This window comes from Pseudonaja textilis, chromosome 2 (genome assembly GCF_049901715.1).
Source record: "Pseudonaja textilis isolate UNSWEBS1 chromosome 2, rPseTex1.2, whole genome shotgun sequence".
Taxonomy (NCBI): Eukaryota; Metazoa; Chordata; class Lepidosauria; order Squamata; family Elapidae; genus Pseudonaja; species Pseudonaja textilis.
This window is the reverse complement of record NC_141991.1, coordinates 175,128,495-175,149,703: the sequence shown is the minus strand read 5'-3', so window position 1 is coordinate 175,149,703 and position 21,209 is coordinate 175,128,495. Positions and strand designations below refer to the sequence as shown.

At 42.6% G+C, this 21,209-nt stretch overlaps 2 protein-coding genes across 2 annotated transcripts in view; both read left to right on the top strand.

Moving 5' to 3' along the window:
• The window catches only part of HSDL2 (hydroxysteroid dehydrogenase like 2), a 36,981-nt gene that overhangs the window by 1,181 nt on the left and 14,591 nt on the right, over positions 1 to 21,209 (top strand). The window contains exons 2-4 of the mRNA XM_026713404.2: positions 14,235 to 14,398; positions 17,485 to 17,583; positions 17,730 to 17,844. Of these exons, the coding sequence (XP_026569189.1) occupies positions 14,235 to 14,398; positions 17,485 to 17,583; positions 17,730 to 17,844 (378 nt within the window). The remainder of the gene's footprint in view (positions 1 to 14,234; positions 14,399 to 17,484; positions 17,584 to 17,729; positions 17,845 to 21,209) is intronic.
• On the top strand, positions 4,349 to 8,158 carry LOC148127256 (uncharacterized). The gene is made up of 2 exons (XM_087928572.1): positions 4,349 to 4,875; positions 7,652 to 8,158. Exons 1-2 carry the CDS (start codon positions 4,411 to 4,413, stop codon positions 8,156 to 8,158), a joined length of 972 nt encoding a protein of 323 aa, XP_087784698.1. The 5' UTR covers positions 4,349 to 4,410.

Genomic DNA, 21,209 nt, shown 5'->3' with positions numbered 1-21,209 from the left:
CTGAATGTAGAATGGAGATCTGTAATTGTGTTTGCGCAAATAAGCTTTCTGGGCTGCACAAGGCATTTTAAAGGGTGGCTTTGTGAAATAGGTGTACGGAAGCAAAGCAGTCCTTGAAATGTTAAAGCCTTTGTAATTTCTGGAAAGCTCAGGGGGAATAGTTCAAAGTCTTTTTTCAGTTATTTCGACATATGTGTACTTAACTGCTTTGTTTTGCTGGTGATTCCAGTGAACAAGTGGCTTTCAAAGCAGCCATGTCATTCCCTGCCTCAAACATTTTGTATAATCTTAATAATCTTTCTTCAGATCTTTCTATTCAGCGTTTGAAAGAGGAGGATGGTTTTCTGACCTAGGCTTCCCCAAAAAGCACTAAGCAGACTCTTTGTCCCGGCAAAACCCCTTTTATTAAATGAAGGTGAATTCAGCCAAAGGCCTGGCAAACAGTTTTTCAAGGGTCTAATTAGGAGCGCAGACCTTATCTAGCTTGGAGAGCTGCCAAGTAAATATTTTCAAATGCAGTGCTGACAAAGAAGGACCAGCACAGAGTCTCTGAGATGCACAGACAGACCTTCACACTGCTGCAACAAACGAATTGTTTCCTGCAAAAGCCCCCTCTCCTTTTGCTCCTCGTTTAATCTCTATGAAAGGGGCCATTCACTGTCCACCTGTGGCTTTACTCCCACGTTGACCCTTAGTTCGCAATTGTTCTTTTCTTTTGGCAGCTCTGTGCATGCGCAGGCTGGGAACCGGTTCCAGCTGCTCCCCCGACAACTGCCAGGCTGCCCCGGCCCCATATCTGCCTCTGATGCAGAACCCTCATCCGAGCCTTCCTCAGCCTCCAGGACTGGCCCATGTTCCTTCCCAACCTCCTCACTGTCCAACTCTGCTGCTAGCTCCGATAGACGCTGGCGAGCCACAACAGATGGATTGAGCAGGGTGCACAGTTCTTGAGTCGTTCAGGGACTGAATGCCTGCATAAGTGTTCTGTTAGTATGAAAATATAGCTTTATGGTTGGTGTTTTAATCTTTGCCAAAAAAGCCTTTAGTAACTTTGGGGAGGACTCGAAGATAAAGTAGGCCAACCTTTATGAGCTAAGTGCTTATGAATTGTGAGGACATGTTGTGGGCATTCCACATTGTATGGAGACCCAAGGTTTCACAAATAGCCACTTTACCAGAAAGCAGATGGATGAAGTTGCTCTTCCTCATGAGCTCTAGTCTTTCAAATATGTTCTTTATTACTTCGGTTTACTGTCTTTTTGGGGAGCTGATAGTACTAAACTTTAGCCAGCTACCTAAGAGTACCTCAGAGGCATTCTTGGGAGTAAAGCTATGTAGGAGGGCATTTTGCTTAACAGCATGCTATCTTCTGTTCAATTTTTAAAAAATAATCTTTAAGGAATTTAAATCTGATGTGGAATGAAGTTTCTTGAGCAGCAAGGAAGATCTTTGTAAATACTCTGGCATAAGACACCTCTAAAACCGAAATACTATAGGAGAACAGGTTTTTTAAAATACTAATATGGCAGACATCATGCTGGTACTTGCAAATTTTCTGGAACACTTCTGGAATATCCAATTAAAGGAAGATTGCGAGATTATCCTGTTGTGAATAAAATATGTGAAAAGTAAAAGCAATCTCTGATTTCAAGGACTGTTTCTGTCATTTTTTCTTTCTCTCTTGTAGCCTATCTAAGCTATGATCTCTTAGCTGTACATTGGAAAAGTGCCAAGTAGGGTTGGTTAACAATTTTCCCTTGAGAAATAACTTCCTTGAAACCTGTTGCATGAGCAGCTGCCCTTGATATTTTTTTCCTCCTACTCCTTGCTGTTATTGAACTCCACTCTAATTGTGAGTTTTCAGTATTTTTAAGCATTGTACAAAGTTCATTATAGATGGTTGAACACAAAACAAATTGGATCCAACCGTTTCAGCTATCATGGTAAATTATCTAACAGTTTTATTACAATGCAGAGACCTGTCAAGGGGTTACCATTGATCTGACTGCATGAGCTATAGCCATCTTGTCAATTTCATTTGCCACTTTAGATATTCCTGCCTTTGCTATTTGTGGAGCTGGCAATGATAAAATGTTGAACTGGAGATTTGGGTGGTCTCTATATTCTAACTGTTGATGTTAAATATTGTTCTACGTGTAACATGATTCCTTCATCTCCATCTAATCAAGGAAGAGAAGGCTGCCTTTGCTTGCATTTCTGAAACATCTGTGGGCATGGAGGGAGAAGTTACTATAGCCCATTGGGTTTCATGCCTGGAACCCTAGGCTGGCAATATATCCATTGTTATCCACAAGATCCTGGTAGCTTCTAGGGGTGCTGCTCAACAGGTAGCTGGTAGTGAAGACCCTATTATGAAGTTTCAGCTGCAGGGCCTAGAAGAGACTGTTACTCATGTGCCAACCTCCTTGCTATATGGTAACTTTTCCCTACCCGAGTTGCTAAAGTTTGTGTTCAGGTAGAGGAGTTTCCCCAACCCATGGTTGTGGGGGACTTTAATCTGCTGTTCCTGGGTGCAGACTTGGAGGCTGTTCAGGAGATGATGGCAAACATTGGCATGACTCAGGCTATCTTTAGCCAGATTCTGGCTAAGGAAGGGGGAGGTTTGGCAACAAACATATAATGAATCAATTCGCCACGGCCAACCTGCTGCAGGAAAATTCACCAATTCAATGTAATTAAAATAATTATTTTAATTTTTGTCATTCACATTTCATTTTGTCCCTCCTTTGGCATCCTTTCTTTATTGATTCCATACCACCACTTCTTTGATATTAGTATAACTCTTGTTCCTTGGTGAATTGTTCCGTGGAGAGTTGGCCACGGTGAGTTGGCCATGGAGGGTTTTCCTAGACCTGTCACCCATTGGATTTGATTTTTATCTTGTAATAGTGGCATTGTGATCTGGATTTGGAGGATATTATTTATCCTTTGTGAAAATATTGCTTCCCATTGGGCTTGGAGTTTTATGAAATTTGATTTGTCCATGCCAGACATCCTACAGGGTTCCAAAGGAAACTTGGGGTTATTCCTGTGACAATTGAGGCCTTAATCACCACTCGGGTTGTATTGCACTTTAAGGATTCTGTGCACATTCACGCTCACTGGAGGTAAGCAAAGGTAAGAGTGTTTCTTAGGCAACAAAGGCACCTGTAGGTAACTAGTCTGTGATCTTGGTCAAAGTGATCCAGTGTCTCCTGGGCAGTGAAAGTTTTGGGAAAAATTTAGGGGCCATCATTAGGATTATTCTAGGCATCTCCAGGGGTGCGATTCAACTGGTGTAACCGCGTTTGCTACTGACCTTCTCCTATGAGCTGCTCGGAGCATCCAGTAATGGGAGGTGCTTCAGTCTCTGCATCATTAGGCTGAGCTGGAATTGAGGAACGTTCCTCCTCCACCACGTGACTTCTATACAGCGTTCCCCAGTTTTTTGCTCAGCCTCGTGCGAGACAGGCTGTTCTGTTCTTTGCTCCATGGCCGAAGCAGGAAATTTTGGATTCTCTTAACTCTCAATCAGCACTAAATCAGCTTTATTCCAGGTTTGAATTATCTTCTCCTTAGCCCCTGCGCAATTGTTCTAATTGGCACTCCTGCCATTAAGGGGAAGTGCAATTTTCACCCCCAAGGGAAGCAAAGGGAGGGTCAGTAGCGATCTTTGCGCTACCTCCCATAGCCAAAAATCCCTCTTCTCTCCTTCTAGCCCCTATCTAAACCGAGCTTTGGTTTAGCTTGCCAGGCAGGGAAACGCTGCTGGGAGGCGCGTCGTCTTAACGGCTGCCATTTTGGAGGCTTCCTTGTGGCACGCACCATTTTGTCTCTCTCTGATTGAAGGGTGTGAGGAGATATTCAGAAATATCAGGCCCCCGCCTGGCTTTATTTCAGAGATTATTGCAGTTTCTCTAATTCTGGCTTGTATTTAATTGGAGTACGTGTTGACTCAACCCCACAGCTTCCCTCCAGCAGCACAGCAGCCGCACCCAGGACTTTTGTGTCAGCCTGTGCAGAGAGGCTGCTGCAGGCCCTAGCCTTAATTTTACAGGGCCTAGGCATTTTCGAAATTCGGCTAATTGGTCCTCTTCATTATCCCAGGAGCAGGAATACAACCCATCTTGAATATAATATTGATTTCTGATTTAACAGTATAATATTTTCATACTCAAAATATTATCAGTGAGGTACGGCTCTATTGTTGTTCTCTTTGACTACATAATCATATATCTCCACAGAGATATATTAAAAAAATTTTTTTAAAAAAAAACCAACAACAAAATTACACTAAAAGGGGGAAGTAATATTGATCAGGGACACTGTCTTTGCATAGATCGGGCCCTGGGCGTGCCAACTGCCTCATATTGATCTCTAACCTACTACAGTTATGTTTAAGTCATTGCAATGGCAGATGGTAATACTTCTAGAGGATCTTCTTTGAAGGCAAAAGCCAAAACCCACCACTTGCGCAAGCAGGCTAAGGAGACCTCCAAAGCGGCCCAGAGGGATGCCCTAAGGCGTCACAAGACCCTGCAAAAAGAAATTGATAGGAGATCTAAGGAAGCACTCAAGGTGCCTCAGGTTCCTCCATCCTCCAGTCCCTCTACCTCTGCTCAACCTCCCCCTCCCCCAGATGTTTCCTTCTCATCCAGGCGCAGCTTGCCATTTCAGGAACAACAGGCTCAGGTTCCTGAAACATTGACCAGAAGGGCTCCAGAGGCCACCTTCACCCCAACTGCTGCTGGTCTCCGCCAAGAGGAGTCTCTCATTGAGGAGATCCCTGAAAAGATAAGATCCTGGATGGAGTTGGCTATTCGCCAAGGCATTGCAACTGGCATCCAGCAAGCTGCCAGGTCCAGTCAGTATCTGGTGGGCTCTGACCAGGAATCTCACTCTGTGAGGTTTCTACCTAGGTCTGAACAGCATCTGGCTCAGGTACCCTTGCATAGGGAGCCCCCCTCCAAGGATGGGAGGAGAAGGTGGAAGAGGGGGAGGAGGAAGCCGATCAGTTCATGGACCCAGACGACTTCGAGTTGGGGTCTATGTACTACAGCGAGCCCCTATCAGACATAGACCCTCTATTGGACGAAATGTCCGAGGATGAGGGCTCACCCTGACCAGCTCCGCCTTGCGGGCCTCTTTAGGCCACATCTATTCAAATCCTTATTGTTTAAGGCCAAAAATATTTCAGGTCTAAGTAAGCAATCGCCCTCAGTCCGTCCTGCCCATTCTGTGGAAGGTCCTGAGGACTTCATTTTTAACCAGCCCGTGGTAGAGGCCGAGATTATTCCAGATCCTCCTATCTTTGCAGATCTGTGTCGCAGCGAGCGACTGGTCCGTTGTTCCGTCTGCGTTCTTTTGCTGCCTATGGAATTCCCCGCAGGGAAGAAGTTTAGAGGGACCCTCGCAAGGGTGAATACCAATAACAGACACCAGACATCCGATTGTTTTCATAGGAGGGAGCACTTCACACCCGAGGCAGATGGATTGACCCAGGCAGCAGCAGCCGCAGCAGGAGGAGGGGGAGGAGGAGAAGGAGGGGAAGCTGGAGAAGGAGCAGGAGCTGGAGAAGGAGCCTCGGGTGCTCTGTACAAACCTCATTTATTATCCTCTTTCAAGCGGGTGGGGGAGCATACAGGGGGTAGCAGAGTTTTACCTTATATGGAAGAAGATCATAAACAAAGAACAAAGAACAAAGTATGTGATAGTTTGCAAGCTTGCAAATATGCTTATCATACTGGGCTAGCGTATCCTGGGAAGAAAAGTAACAACAGTCAGTGTTTCGTGATATTGAAACATTTTTCAATTGGCTAAAACAAGGTCATTAGATACGTGCAAACATCCCTGTATCCGTGTTTGACAATTCTGCTTAATGGTGGAATAGCCACAGATCTGGTCCAAAAACAACTGGCGTCTGTAGTGGTCCCCCCAACCCCCTCTAACCACGACAAAAAATTCTTCAATTTGGATCCGGATTTCTCTAAATTGTTGAACACCCCTGAGGTCGACGAGCCCATTGTGGGCCTGGTATCCTCCTCAACTCCGACTGAGGCGTTAGAGGCCCTAGAGGCCCGGAGGAAAAGCTGGCCGAGCTGGCCCTGCGCAGGGCCCATCAGTCGGACGCATGGGCCATAAGATCGGCTACGGCCGCATCTTTCTTTACAAGGTCATCAATTCAATGGTTGCGCCAGCTCAAACAACATGTCCCTGCTTCTAACACCAGAGCACACCAGGACATTGCTAAACTCACCGCCGCAGCTGAGTTTTCGGCGGACGCCACATATCATGCAGTCGAATTTTCTGCTAGGGCAATTACATCGCACATCCAGGCCCACCGTCTGCTATGGCTCAGACACTGACAGGCAGATTTTAAGAACAAAGCCAAGCTGGCCTCCTCTCCCATAGTGGGGGACAAACTATTCGGCCCATCCCTGGACCCTTTACTTATGGAGACCAGGAACAAAAAGAAATTCCTCCCTTCCCTCACTCGAAGGTCAGATTCCAGGCAGTTGCATCCCTTTCGGAGGACCCCCTTTCGGCCCTCCTATCAGGCCCCCTTCTCTCCCAGATATCAGAGGCCTCCGTCGTTCAGACCGGGCCAATTCCAGGATAGACCCGACTTGGGAGAAAGGAGTAGGAGGAGTAGCCAATATAAAAGGCCTTTTCAGGGATCCGGAAGCAGGCCTTACCGCCGTTCCAGATAGACATAGGGACTCTATCCCCATTGGTGGGCGTCTAAAGTCGTTTGCCAGTATATGGGACTCTTCTACTTCCGGCTCTGGGATCAGGGACACCATTAGATTTGGCCTTGCCCTTGAGTTCCATTCCCCCCCCAAACTTCTTTATGTCATCCCCTCTCTCCAGAGACCCGGTCAAACGCAACCTGATGGCTTCCGCCATCTAGCACCTCCTTAATATAAGTGCCATCCAACCTGTTCAGCCCTACCAACGAGGTCGGGGCTTTTATTCTCACCTTTTCGTTGTCCCAAAACACTCGGGGGGGATGGCGGGCCATCTTAGATCTGAAGCAACTTAACCGCTTTTTAACTTACTGCAAGTTCAAAATGCACACCCTTCAATCTATACTACTGGGTATCAGGCAAGGGGACGTTCTCACATCCATAGACTTAACAGAAGCTTACCTACATATTGCCATTCGGCCTTCCCATTCCAAATTCCTAAGGTTCTGTTACAATAACCAACACTTCGAGTACGTGACCCTTCCCTTTGGACTGGCTTCCACCCCCAGGACTTTTACCAAGGTCCTGGCAGCTCTGGCGGCTCATATCAGAAATACCCCCATCCGTCTCCAATGTTACCTAGACGATATTTTGATTCAGTCACCATCTATCGATCAGGCAGTGAGGGACACCCAGGCCACCTTAGATTCCCTTCAGGAACATGGGTTCCTCATAAATTTGAAGAAGAGCCAATTATTTCCTTCTACCCAGATAACCCACCTGGGGGCACTTATCAACACAGTGGAAGGCAAGGTCTACCTGTCTTCAGAAACACTCCTTAGTATTCAGAAATTGGTTAAGGAAATTAGGCACCGCAGGAGGGTGCCCTTATTGGGATTGTCAAAATTATTGGGAAAAATGATCTCGTGCATTTCTATTGTTTCCTGGGCCCATCTTCATATCAGATCCCTACAGTGGTTCCTGCTCCCGTACCAGAGATCCGGCAGAAGCAATTCCAAGCTCCCGGTCAGGGTTCCTCCCAAGGTCCTCACGTCCCTCCTCTGGTGGGCAAGACCAGTCATCAACAAGGGCTGTTTCTTCAAGGAACCTCAAAGGCTGACTATCACCACAGATACCAGCCTATTTGGATGGGGCGCCCACTTCCAGTCTCTCTCATCCCAGGGGAGATGGACTGCAATAGAACAATCGTGCAGTATAAATTGGCTGGAGCTTCACGCCGTACTCCTGGCCCTGCGCAGCTTCCTTCCCCAGCTACACGGGCAACACGTCCTCATTGTGACAGACAACGTCATAGCCAAAGCACACATCAACAAACAAGGGGGCACACATTCAATCCAGCTAATGAGGGAAGGCGAGTGCCTCTGTCGCTGGGCAGAGACCAACCTTCTGTCCATCAAGGCAGAATATCAGGGCTATATCAGGGCTATCAAATATCCAAGCAGACTGGTTAAGCAGGGCCACCATAGACCAATCAGAGTGGCGCCTCCACCCATCCCTGTTCAGGGAGGCAACAAAGATATTCAGAAAACCGGTGATAGACCTGTTTGCCTCCTCCCTCAATACCCAGCTCCCGAGGTTCTTTTCAAGATACCCATCCCAAGGAGCGGAAAATCACAATGCGCTCCGCTGCCCATGGCCCTCAGGGCTTCTCTATGCATTCCCCCCTCTGGCTCTGGTGCCCAGGGTTATCCAGAAGCTGCTCCACGAAAAGGCGGAATTGCTCCTAGTGGCTCCTCACTGGCCCAGACGGCCGTAGTTTGCGGATCTTCGCATTCTCTCGGTGGCCCTCCCTGGAGGATCCCACCAGACAGGATTTCCCTGTCTCAGGGGCCCCTCCTATACCCGGACCTGCAATGTTTCCAACTGACTGTCTGGAGGTTGAGCGGAGCAGTTTGAGGAAAGGAAAACTCTCAAATAAGGTCATTGACACTATCCTAGCTGCCAGTCGACCATCAACCATTTGAATTTATAATGCCACATGGGCCATTTTCTGTCGTTGGTGCAACAAACTTCAAATCAACCCAGTTTCTCCCTCCATAGCACAAATTTTAGAATTTCTTCAGGAGGGACCTGACAAGGGGCTGTCTCCTAACACACTGAAACAACAGGTAGCTGCCCTGTCATCAGTCCTTTCTTATGAGGGTCTCAGTTCCCTCTCTCACCACACCCTCATCCGGGCTTTCCTTAGAGGGGCTACCAACTTACGCCCCCCCCCCAGTGCACCGTTATCCCATCTGGGACCTCAATAAGGTCCTCTTCTCCCTCACCAAAGAGCCTTTCGAGCCTTTGAGGGAGACGGGTCTCCAATTCCTAACATATAAAGTGGTTTTCCTGGTAGCCATTAAATCAGCCCAACGTATCTCGGAAAGAGCAGCCCTGTCTGTCAGGCAAGACCTCTGTGTCTTTCATGCAGATAGGGTGATCCTCCGACCCGATCCCACCTTTCTGCCAAAGGTCAATTTGGCTTTCCACAGAGCCCAGGAGCTCATCCTCCCAAATTTTTGTCCCAATCAGTCGCAGGAAAGGGAACAACAATGGCACAAGCTCAATGTAAGAGGCGCTCTGCGAATTTACATCAAACGGACAAAGTCCTTCAGGAAGTCAGAGGCCCTACTGCTTTCTTTCCAACCCAAAACACAAGGACACAGGGTGTCATCTTCTACTATAGGACAATGGATTAGGGCAGCCATAGCTAAATCATATCAGTCCCAGGCCCTTCAGGTTCCTAAGGGCATAACAGCCCACGCAACCAGGAGCGCAGCCACTTCGGCAGCCTGGGCTACCCAGGCACCAATAATCGAAATATGCCGGGCTGCGACTTGGGCCTCACCTTCCCCTTTCATTTGGCACTATAAAATTGACGTGTTTGCCTCTGCGGAGGCTTCATTTGGCAGGTGGGTCCTGCAGCGTGTTCTTAGGGACCCTAGAGAGATTCCGGACCGGACGGAGTCCCTCCCTTAGGACAGGCCAAGCTTTGGTATGTCCCATTACTGGATGCTCTGAGCAGCTCATAGGAGAAGGAGCATTGGTACTCACCTGATACGCCCGTTCTCTTTGAGCTGTGAGGAGCATCCAGCCCCACCCTATTTTCTTTCTGGTGGGGCCTCTCTCTATCTCAGCCAAGGACCAAACGTTTTTTTAAGGTGATAGGGATAGGAGCAACCTTTTTTTCCTCTCGCCTTTGCAAAACTGGGGAATGCTGTGGAGAAGTCATGTGGTGGTGGAGGAGCGTTCCTCAATTCAAGCTCAGCCTAAGGATGCAGAGACTGAAGCACCTCCCATTACTGGATGCTCCTCGCAGCTCAAAGAGAACGGGCGTATCAGGTGAGTACCAACGCCCTTTCTCCAGCAATCTGCGCAAATCAGCTGAGCTTGAAACCCAGGATATAAAGCACAGAATAGAGTCGGGGTGGGCGGGCCCAACATCTGATCATTGGAGAGAACTGATTCGCTCACGGTTGATCCTTGGAGCTATTGGTTTGCCCGAATCGGGCCAAACCGGTAGAATCCCACCCCAGGCGTCTCTCAGGTAAAATCACTTGGATTTGTTCAGAGTTGGACTGAGCTGCCTGAAATGAGGTCTTGCCAGTTATCTGGGAGGAGTTTGAACAGGTTGGTCCTAATGAAATAGATACCAGGTTAGTTGAGAGTTTGGTATGTTTTAAATCCCTGTCCCTTCTGCTTATTTAAAGCCTCATGTAGTGGACTGTGAAAATAGCCTTAAGGGACAGGAGGAAGAGTTGCAATAATAAGGCAATGGTTAAATAAAAGAAATGTAAGCCTGAAGTAAAAGTGTAATTTAACCTTCATTGTAAAGACAGGGTGGAGGTGGTGGAATCTCTTTTAAGTTTTAAATAAGAAAATACTGCTTCTGAATTCATATTGTGCTTTCATCGGATCGCTAGTATGACTTTCAGGTAGTGAGAGTATTGGCAAGAAAATGAGTTGGCTCATAGTGCTTTTTTGGATTGTGCTTGGAATTTGTCATTTTTTTAATTTTTCTTTTCAAAGTCTGACTCGATATTTCTTATGAACTTTGCAGTAGCAATAATAAAAGAGCTGTTTCCCTTTATTTTACTCCGGAGCACTGAAAAGGAACTTACAGAAGCCACTATGGTTTCATATGTTTTGGCTTATATTTTGCTTTTTCTGTTTATGTTTTTATTGTTGGGATCTGCCCAGAGTCATATATGTGAGACATATGACTGCACAAATTGACACAATAAATAAACATATGTCCATCTATTCCATCAAATAAACACTTCTACTATATTATTGGTTTTAAAATGTGCGTGTGTGTGTGTGTGTGTATAGCTTCAGGTCAGTCTTGATTCCTGGCAACTGCCTGGATTAGCTCCTTATCTAGTTCCAAAATTCTTCTCATCTTATATACAGAGGATAAAGTCACATAGACTGGTCAGCATTCAGAATTAATTTTCACTGTTTTTACAAGTTTTAAAACTGCTTCTAAGTTTTTAATAATGTGTCACTTTTATCAGTTGTTTCAGTAAGGGAAATCCTTCCTTCTTTGGGATCATTAGGAATATTGTTCCAGCCATCAAAACTCAGGCAAACAACTTCTTTGGACCTTTTGCATTACTTTCTTATATGTTTTGTCATTGGCCCCTGATAGATGCTTTTGTGGATGGATTGTGTTCTGCTGAAATAAGTAATCCACTTCAACGAAGAAAGAGGCGGTTATTGCAGAAGCAAATCCTACATTATTTTCATTGATAGTCTGTTGCTCTAATCCACTATTTTTAATGAAAACATTTATACTTGTTCATTGGTGATACAGAGGGTAAAGGCAGTGATTCAGGGATTCAGCCAGTTCTCACCACTTCGGGAGAACTGATTGTTAACTTTCTGAGCAGTTTGGTGAACTGCTTGTTGGAAGAAATCATTAGGGCAGAGAACGGGTTGTTAAATTATTTGAATCCCACCACTGGGTAAAGGTTTGATGCGGTGAGGGAGAGTATCTTATAGTTGGAGGTCTCTCCTTTTTTAGCAGCTTCAAGGTTTTTTTCACTAAAAATGTTGAAGATGACATTGTATGTAAACAGTCATCAAAATTCTACATGCCTTCTCCTACATAAAAGAAGTCCATATCATTAATCTCTATTGCTCTTTATTATCATTCGTGGTTGGATGCCTTGAGCACAATCTATAAAATAAATATTTTTTAAACATATTCATCTTGTTTTATTTCATTGCAGTTTTACTGCAAAAGCACTGAAATAAAATTATTTGTTAAGTCTTGCTAACAAGCCTCTTAAAGAAAGTTAAACAGTTAAAGAAACTGTTCAGATAGTTGAGAGAAACCCTTCTGAAATCTATGGGCAGAAAATAGGCGTGTTTTTTTTTGAAAAATATCATAAAAATAATTATTGTTCTGGAAAAATCCTGTGTAATGTACACATGGTCCTCCAGTATTTTCAAAAATGACTAGTTTGTATATGCTGTTTCAGGGAGTCAATCAAGCTTTGCATTTCTTTGCATTCGTAACTGCAAGGTCTCTGACAAATTGTTCCTCCAATAATTTTATCATTTGTTTATGGGAGTTAATGGAAAACACTGAGATAACATTCCTTTTGAACACTACGCACATGTTCTGTGTCAGTTTATGCTCATCTCTTCCTTCTATTGATAGGGACTACTTAGTTTCAGTTAAAGTTATAAAGTTAGGTTACTCTTACGAACTTATACTTAGAGTTACGGTTGCTCTTAATGATGGTTTCTTTGAGCTTTCTTCGTCAACACATGGCAATAGCATTAACAGACTTATATACCCCTTCACAGTGCTTTACAACCCTCTCTAAGCAGTTTATTGAGTCAGCATATTGCCCCCAACAATCTGGGTCCTCATTTTACCGACTTCGGAAGGATGGAAGGCTGAGCCCAACCTTGAGCTGGTCAGGATCGAACTGGCTGTAGGAATGCAGAGTTAACCTGCAACACAAAGACACAAATAAAGACACGAATACAAAGACATAAGGACAGTTTTCCCCCAGAACTCTTATCACTCTGCTAAACAACTAATTCCTACAACACTGTCAAACTACTTAGTAAGACGGTATTAATATTATTATCTCTTCCTACTTATGACTTTAACCGTGTTGTTTGTATCTTTACGATTTATATTGTTTTATTTGTTTCCTAGTATGATTTGATTGCGTATTAGTAACCTAGGTCTATCACTAAGTGTTGTAGCTTATGATTCTTGATGAATGTATTTTATTTTTTCTTTATGTACACTGAGAGCATATGCACCAAAGACAAATTCCTTGTGTGTCCAATCACGCTTGGCCAATAAAGAATTTTATTCTCTATGATTTTATAGAAAACTATATTTTAATTTGCAGTATCTTAAATTGTTCCTATAGTGTTGGGATAGTCTTTATTTTTTAAGTAGTAAAATTGTTATTACCATCCATGCTATAAAGTTGGCTGTAGGAGAAAGTTAAAAGGAACTCAGGACTTAAAGGCAGAACTATCTTTGAATAAATGAAGTGTAAGGTATGAAGAGAGCACAGCCCTAGTATCTGCCTGATATCTGCCTGTAGAGAAGGTTTCAAGCATCTTATTTATCTTAGTAGAATGTTGGAAGGTTTTTTTGCCCCCTAAAACAGATATCTGTGAGCTATTGGTGCATTTGGAGTGGGAGGAGGAGAAATGAAGACTAGGCCTAAATTTGGTGAAAATAGAAGATACTAGGTGGAGGTGCAAATGAGAAGCAGATTCATACGAAGATTAATTTTCAGAGCTATTTGGCATTTGGCTTCTAGCAGTGCATATGTCCATTCATTCCCATTATTCTTGGTACTATTTCTAAGACCTCAAACAGTTCCTATGTTTCTTGGGTTTAGGATTGGACCAAAGATCTCCTTAAGTCTAAGACGTTGACCATATATTCCGCATGCAAAAGGTCCCAGATCCAATTTTTAATGTTGCTAAGTAGGATTGGGAAAAGCCCTATGTGAAAACTAGAGAGCAGATGTCAGTCAGAGTACGCGGAGTTCAGATGGTCCAGTGACAAGACTATAAGGCAGCTCTAGTTGCGTAAGCATTGTATTGATATAACTTTTAAAAAATTAATGGGATGAGTTTGAATGAGCAGGAAAAGTAGTTGTGGGTGATCTTCCTGTGGCAAAATTAGTCTATTGTACTGAAAAATTGTTACTGGAAATGGCACTATTAGTTTTCTTTGCCATGCAGTTAATGATAAAATCCAAGAAAATATGCATACTTACCCAATACATGCAATCCATGTGTTTATTGGCTGGATACCCTTCGTGACACCTACGCAAAGTTCATAGACATACAATACAACATTATTTTTCTATAATATTCCCAGTCACTGGATTTGAACCTAGTTGCAAAATTTAAATTTACAGATATGTATCAACTTGAAGCAATTGTGATTGAAGGTTCTCTATTTTTCCAATGTTTAAATGTTATTTTTTTCTGCATGCATGGATGCATCCTTCTGTCGTTCCTGATTTTCTGTTTTTCTCTCACTTTTTTTAGGAAGTTGGCTGGATGCACTCTCTTTATAACAGGTGCAAGCCGTGGCATTGGAAAAGCAATTGCCTTGAAAGCAGCAAAGGATGGGGCAAATGTTGTTATAGCTGCTAAGACAGGAGTACCACACCGCACGCTCCCAGGAACAATCTATACTGCTGCAGAAGAAAGTAAGCCTGGAGAAGGAGACGTGGGGGATCTTTGCTTTAACCTCCAAATCATTTGGGAACTTGATCCTTCAACTGAATGGACTGATAGACAGGCGGGGCCAGTTTGTTTCAATTCTGTTGCTGCCTCAAGGGGCATTTTTACTTTTACTCTTCTGCTTAAATCAACCCACAGCTGAATGCTTTGGTATAACTCAAAGCCATTCTTCCCTCCACTCTATTCTCCTCCATCCTCCCTCCCTCCCTAAAATATTCTTACATTTTAATTGTCCAATGAGTTTTATTAATCAACAACAAAGAACAAAGCATAGATTTATGCTTACGGAGTTGCACTGGGAGTTCTCAGGTGACCAAAGGAGGACCTTGAGATTATCTCTTTTGGAATTCAGTTTTTTTCTGGCTAACTAGCAGAGTTCCCAGTTTAAGGAAATTGGTCCAAATGCTAAATACATTTGATGAATATCGATACATTTAACAAGATAAGCATACAAACAATACAAGTCACTTTATTAAAACTGTAATAATAGTATAGAAAAGTGTACGGTAAGAATTTATGCTAGGGATAGAATACTGAAATCTCTTTGTCACAAGTACAGTAGTTACAGACAAAAGGCATACATACAGTATAATAATGCACATTACAACAACTCATTCAGGCAGGACAAGGAATAGTAAACCCCAAATAAGTTACAAAGGGATACTTATACAATATCTAGAAAGCATCCCCTACACATAACTGCAGATGGTTTCCCATGGTTTAGCGATATCATGATTTATAAGTAAGTTTGTTATTAATTTTAACATAAACAGGGTTATTAACTTTGAATACATTTAGGAAACGTGATTACTTTTCTGATAAACAGAATTTCTGTGGGAAAATTCTGATGAAATGTGTGTGTATTTGAGATAGAAAGGAAGAGAGAGAAAGAAAAAAGAGAAGAAGGAAGGAAGGAAGGAAGGGAAAAAAACCCCAAGGACCAGAAAACTCTGGTGATGACAGAAGTACCATTGCTAAATGACAGTAGCATTAGGAAGGGGTATGAGAAGCTGGAGAACTAACAGAGCCTGAAGAAGAAACTCAAGAGAATGTGAAAGTCAAGGGTAAAGTAATCCCAGTGAGCTATGAGTGCCCAGAGCTATGACTTCTAAGCTGGGAAAGTGTCTCCAACCGATCTCAGGAATGCCATCAGAGCTGTCTGTCTAGAAAAGTGTAGTACTATGAATAGCTAAGATACTAACACAGGATCTCAAATTCCCAGAGGACTTGTGAATGAGGAAGACACATAACCCCCATAACGGTGAGAAGGGATTTTTCTTTCTCATGAAGAATGAGATGCTGAATTAAAATGATCTTTTGCTGGGTATAAGATAACCTAGCACACATATTTGATAAAATCCAATCAAAATTGGAAGCCTATGTTTAACATAACCGAGTCTGGAAAGAATGACATCGTCAAGCAAAATGAAGAGTTGCTCCGAGTAGGAGCCTTTAGCACCAGGCCACAAAACTTGTGTTACCTTCTCTGTTAGGCCTGAAGGCTGCCAACTACAAGGAATAAGGGAAACAAACCAATGGGCTTCCACAGATCCCCAAATCTGAATCAAAACAGGCTAAAGGGATCAGAGAAAACAAACATAGGCCAAGCCACACAAAACTAGAGTACAAATATTTATGAGGAAAAAAAGATAAAAGAGGTCATGCTTTACAAACAAAGGAGGCAGTTAGCAAAGATAAGACGGTTTTAAGATAAGCTGAGAAACTAAACACAAAACAAGGTCACTGAGCAGCAACAACAGAACAAGATTATGTGTTGTCGGGAAGAAAGCAAACGTGTTGTCGGGAAGAAAGCAAATGGTGATGTTCATCAGTAAGTAGATCATTGCTCAGATTTCAAAAACAAGGATTTTCCAATTTCAATTTCAGCTGACCACAGAGGAATGTTTTGTGAAGAAACAGTCCATGTGAGTTCCCAGAGGAAAGATCAAGTAGATGTATAATATCATCACCAATCAATTCTTGCATACAAATCCTTTAGTCTAAAAAGAAAAATGAAATCATTAGTCCTATAGGCTGGGGGCCTCAACCTGTGGGCCATGAGGGGCCAGGAAAACGGTCAACGAGGGTGCGCAGATGCATGCTTACTTGTGAGCAGCGGGCAAGCGTGTACACTCCATTTGCGTGAGCAGCGGGTGTGCGTGCACCCCACTTGTACAAATGGAGTTCCACGTGCTCTTGCTGGCTGTGCATGCGAAATCATCCCCCCCCGCCGCCTGGCTTGGTGGTCATGTGACTGGCTGGGCGTGACCAACTCAACATCACTCACATTGAGGCATGCATCTCCTCGCCTGGCCTCGTGACTGTGGGGATGCTGCAATCGTAAGTGTGAAAAATGGTCATAAGTCACTTTTTTCAGTGCCATTGTAACTTTAAATGGTCACTCTACACAAGCAAAGTACCAGCAAAGGAGGGGAAAAAAACTCCAGAGAAGTTCCGGAGACAGGAACTCTAGTCCTGCCAAGAGAGTAATAAGGGTTAATGGAGAGGCAGTTTCTGTAAGCATCACCAGAATGTTTCCTTCCTGCCTTCCTTACAGGATTAGGCCAGTAATTTCTTCTAACAACTGGTTCTAGTGAATAGGTGCAAACCTGTAGAATCCCATCCCTGGTTGAGCTACATCTTGGGTGATTGAAATCTCTAAACTATTTGCAGTACAGACAGAGTAAGAAGTTTTGATGTTTAAACTCTTGCCTATGCTTTTAACTAGTATTTAGTCCCAGGAAAGTTTTAACTGTTTCCATTGTTTTAAGTTACTTTATTGTAAAACAGAGACCCTGCTTTACAATCTATTCAGATTGGTGCAAATTCTGAGAAACTTATAACTGCTTTCATTAGTGACAAAAATTGGTATTAATTTGACAATTTTATAATTGTATACCATCACTGGACTTTTAACACATCAAGGCCCACAAGCAGAGCTTTGGGTTTGAAAATTCCTACCAGTACTTCATCCAGTGCAACTGTAAATAGATTGGATGTTACTCCCTTTTTGACTGATTATATATGTATATGTATTGTTTTTTCTTATCAGTTGAAGCAGCTGGAGGAAAGGCTTTACCGTGTATTGTTAATGTAAGGGAAGAAGATCAAATTGCGGATGCGGTGGTCCTGGCTGTTCAGAAATTTGGAGGTAAAGGCTTGTGTTCACTCCTGAAGTATATACTAAATGTATGTGTTTTGATTAAAAAATGATTGAAACGATAAACGCCCCAAAGACGAATTGCTAGATTGAAAGATGAGTGTTCAGGTATTAACGTGGCTTGTTTTTAAAACTAGGAATCGATGTCCTTGTGAACAATGCAAGTGCCATTTCCTTAACGGGCACGCTGGAGACACCTACGAAAAAAGTGGACCTTATGATGAGCGCTAACACAAGAGGAACTTACCTGACGTAAGTGATTGTGGACGATGCACCTTCTGAAATATTGAGATTTATGTACCCACTTTTTTTAAAATCCCCTGCATTTAAATGAGAGACATGACAGATGAATCATATTCTGGTTGACTCAGTTGCTCTCTACAGAGTCTGTTTCACTTTTTGGTTAGAAAGAATCTGTATTAAATAAATGGATTAGAAACTAGGAAGGGCTAGGACATTTAGGACAGTAGTCATTTAGTGACTATTCAAAGTTACAACGGCATTGAAAAAAGTGACTTATGGCCATTTTTCACTCTTAGCAACCATTGAAGCATCCCCATGGTCACCTGATCAAAATTCAGGCGCTTGGTAACTGGTTCATATTTATGACAGTTGCAGTGTCCTGGAATCATGCGATTGCTTTTTGTGACTTCCTGACTAGCAAAGTCAATGGGGGAAGCTGGATTCACTTAACAACCATGTTACTAACTTAACAATTGAAGTGATTCACTTAATGGTCATAGCAATAAAGGTCATAAAATGGGGCAAAAGTCACTTAACAGCTGTCTTACTTAGCAACAGGCTCAATTCTGGTCGTACGTCAAGGACTGCCTGTAACCCACAGTCACAAAATAGCCTTTTGTGTGACCTTCAAACCATCTTCCAACAAGCAGTCCATGGTGAAGCCAACGGGGAGTCACAAGTCATGGGACATTAGGCATCATGCCCTGCGGTGATTCACTTATTGACCACAGTGGAACTCACATGTCAGGCATGTCATGTGATGCTTCACCTAATGACCGCATTGTTTTGAGACGAAATTGCCAGCCCCGATTGCGATTGTTAAGGGAGGCTTTGGAATTGGAAGAAATGCCTCTTCTCCCATTTATTTCTATTGGAGCGTTAGAGTCCTTAAGAGTCCTTATTCCAGATCTCCCTGTCTGCTGGGGGGCACCAAGGGACGGTATGGAAGTGGGGTTTTTCAGTGATTTCTCTCCAGCTTGACAGTAGTTTTTCCCAGAGACATTGATTTAGTGTTCTTTCTGTTGTTGCCTTTTAGAGGCCAGGCAAAGATCTTTTCTTGATGGGAGCCTTTTATTTTTAATTTTCTGCAATATGGCCTGTTAATCAACTCTCTTTTTTCTGGTTAACAGCTGTCAAATTATTGCTTTCATTTACGCTTGGTGTATCTGTATGTATTTTTAGCTAATTTTTGTTCGTCATTCTTTGCACCGTGGCTGCGAGATGACTAATATATTTTGGCAATAAATAAATGAAAACACATTTTGGACAAACTCTTTCCACCCTTCCTTGCTCCACCACTAGACATGAAGTTTAGGCAATATACAAGTAAAACAGAGGTTTAAGAGAATTGTAGAAACGATCATTTTCAGATATAATGGTTGTGTTTCATGACTGGATAAAAAGGGCCACCCTGATTGCTAAATCAACTCCATTAACAATGGGGTGCCTTTTCTTTGTATGGCTTCATCAGCCAGTCTATATGCTGCAGTGTTTCTTTTGCCTTCTGTATTTGACCCATCCATGTGTCAAAAGTCCAAAAGTTGTCATTTTTCTAGGATGTTTTGCATTTAAAGCCCTGCTATTTCCAGGCAATTTCACAAACAAATGCTAAATAGACCCCACCCTTAGCTTTCTTCCTCTTCGGAATGGAACAACTTGCTATAGCCAACTCGCTACGGCCACCTCATCACGGCCAACTCTCCGTGGCCAACTCTCCGTGGGACAACTTGCCACAGGACAATTTAACAATTCAATTTAATTATTTAAAATAAACAAAACATTATTTTAATTTTTGTCATTCACATTTCATTTTCTCCCTCCTCTTGCATCCTTTCTTCAATGATTCTATTCCATAATTTCTTTGTAACTTGCCTGCAGCGAGTTGGCCATGGTGATTTGGCTATGGCAAGTTGGTTGCAGCGAATTGTGATAGAACCCTTCTCTTTCTCCTTCCTAGCTCTATCTGGATTTGTAGAAAAGTTATCTTTGCTGATTTTCCCTTTCTGTTGCAGCCCATCACCACACCACCAGTGTCCCACTATTTAGTGCAACTTTTAACTCTGGAGTAGATTTTCAGAGAGGAAGAAGGGAAGAAAGTATCACAAATCTCACCGGTGTAACAACTGCTGTTAGAAGCATTTAACAAGCAAGAATAGGAATCTTTTGTTCATACAAGGAAGGCCTTGGTTTCAGAATGATGTTTTAAGATATCGTTGTCACCTAAGTTTCTAAAAATATTTTCTCTCTAATATATTGTTGTTTGCTTAAGACATTCAAAATGTATGAGGCATATTTTCACAATTCTTAAAGGAAGTAGTTTCTTTTAAAAAAAGTGTTGCAGGTCTGAAAAGAATTTGGTATGAAAGAACTATAAATCATTGTTAATTGGCCTATCAGTGAGAAAAACAGTTGGCTTTACCATATTGACTAAGTTTTTCTCCGAAGAAATTATCTGGGAAATAAAATAACTTCCCTGTATGAAAAGATTTCAGTCCAAACTTTGTTCATATTTCTGTGTGGGAAGCTTTGTGTGTATGTGTGTGCGCGTGCGGCGCGCTAGTAATACGTTCTCTGTGGTTGTGTTCAGTCACAAAGAAAATGCATCATAAGCAAAAAAAAAAAAAAAAAGAGGAGCATGGATACTTTTATTGTGGAGTCTTGGATATTAATTTTATTTTAGTTTTGCAACATATTAACTGGGGAAGGGACCTTTTTCCTGTTATTGCAGTACGAAAAATGTGACGAGAAGGAGGAAGACTGTGTTAATGTAATTTTATACAATCCACTAATATATTCATCTTCAGCACTTTCACACAATTTTACTCAGATTCCTTTCAGCAATGCAGTTGAGGCAGCTGTCCATCTCTTTCTTAGAAACTTTTTTGAAAAAAAAAAATTGCGTTAGGCTGTTATTTCTATTCCCTTGAAAAATGTTTGCAGTATGCTTGCTTGCTTTTCATAGATCTATGATTCATGCATGGCACTGGACCTTTCCCAACAATTAGGCCGTGCTGTTATTTAATGCTATTATGTCTGCCCCAATAATCTTTCTTATTTTATTTTATTTTGGTTTGTTTGTCATGGTCTCCAAAAATATGTTACAACCTCTATGGATGAGGAAAATGGTTACAGAATCAGAGAAGAGATTTGATTCCCCAAACGAAGCAGGAGATCAAGTTTGCACATGCAATTATAGGCAGAGAATATTGGGGGAAGTCAAACATTAGACACATGTCAAATACATTGCAACATTTTTATTGTGAAAGGATAGAAAGAAAATTACTTACAATAACATCCCACATACATACAATATTGAAGTTGCCTCCTTATGTGGGAGTGAGGTCTCTTACTTAAGATATTATTAGTGTTTCTTC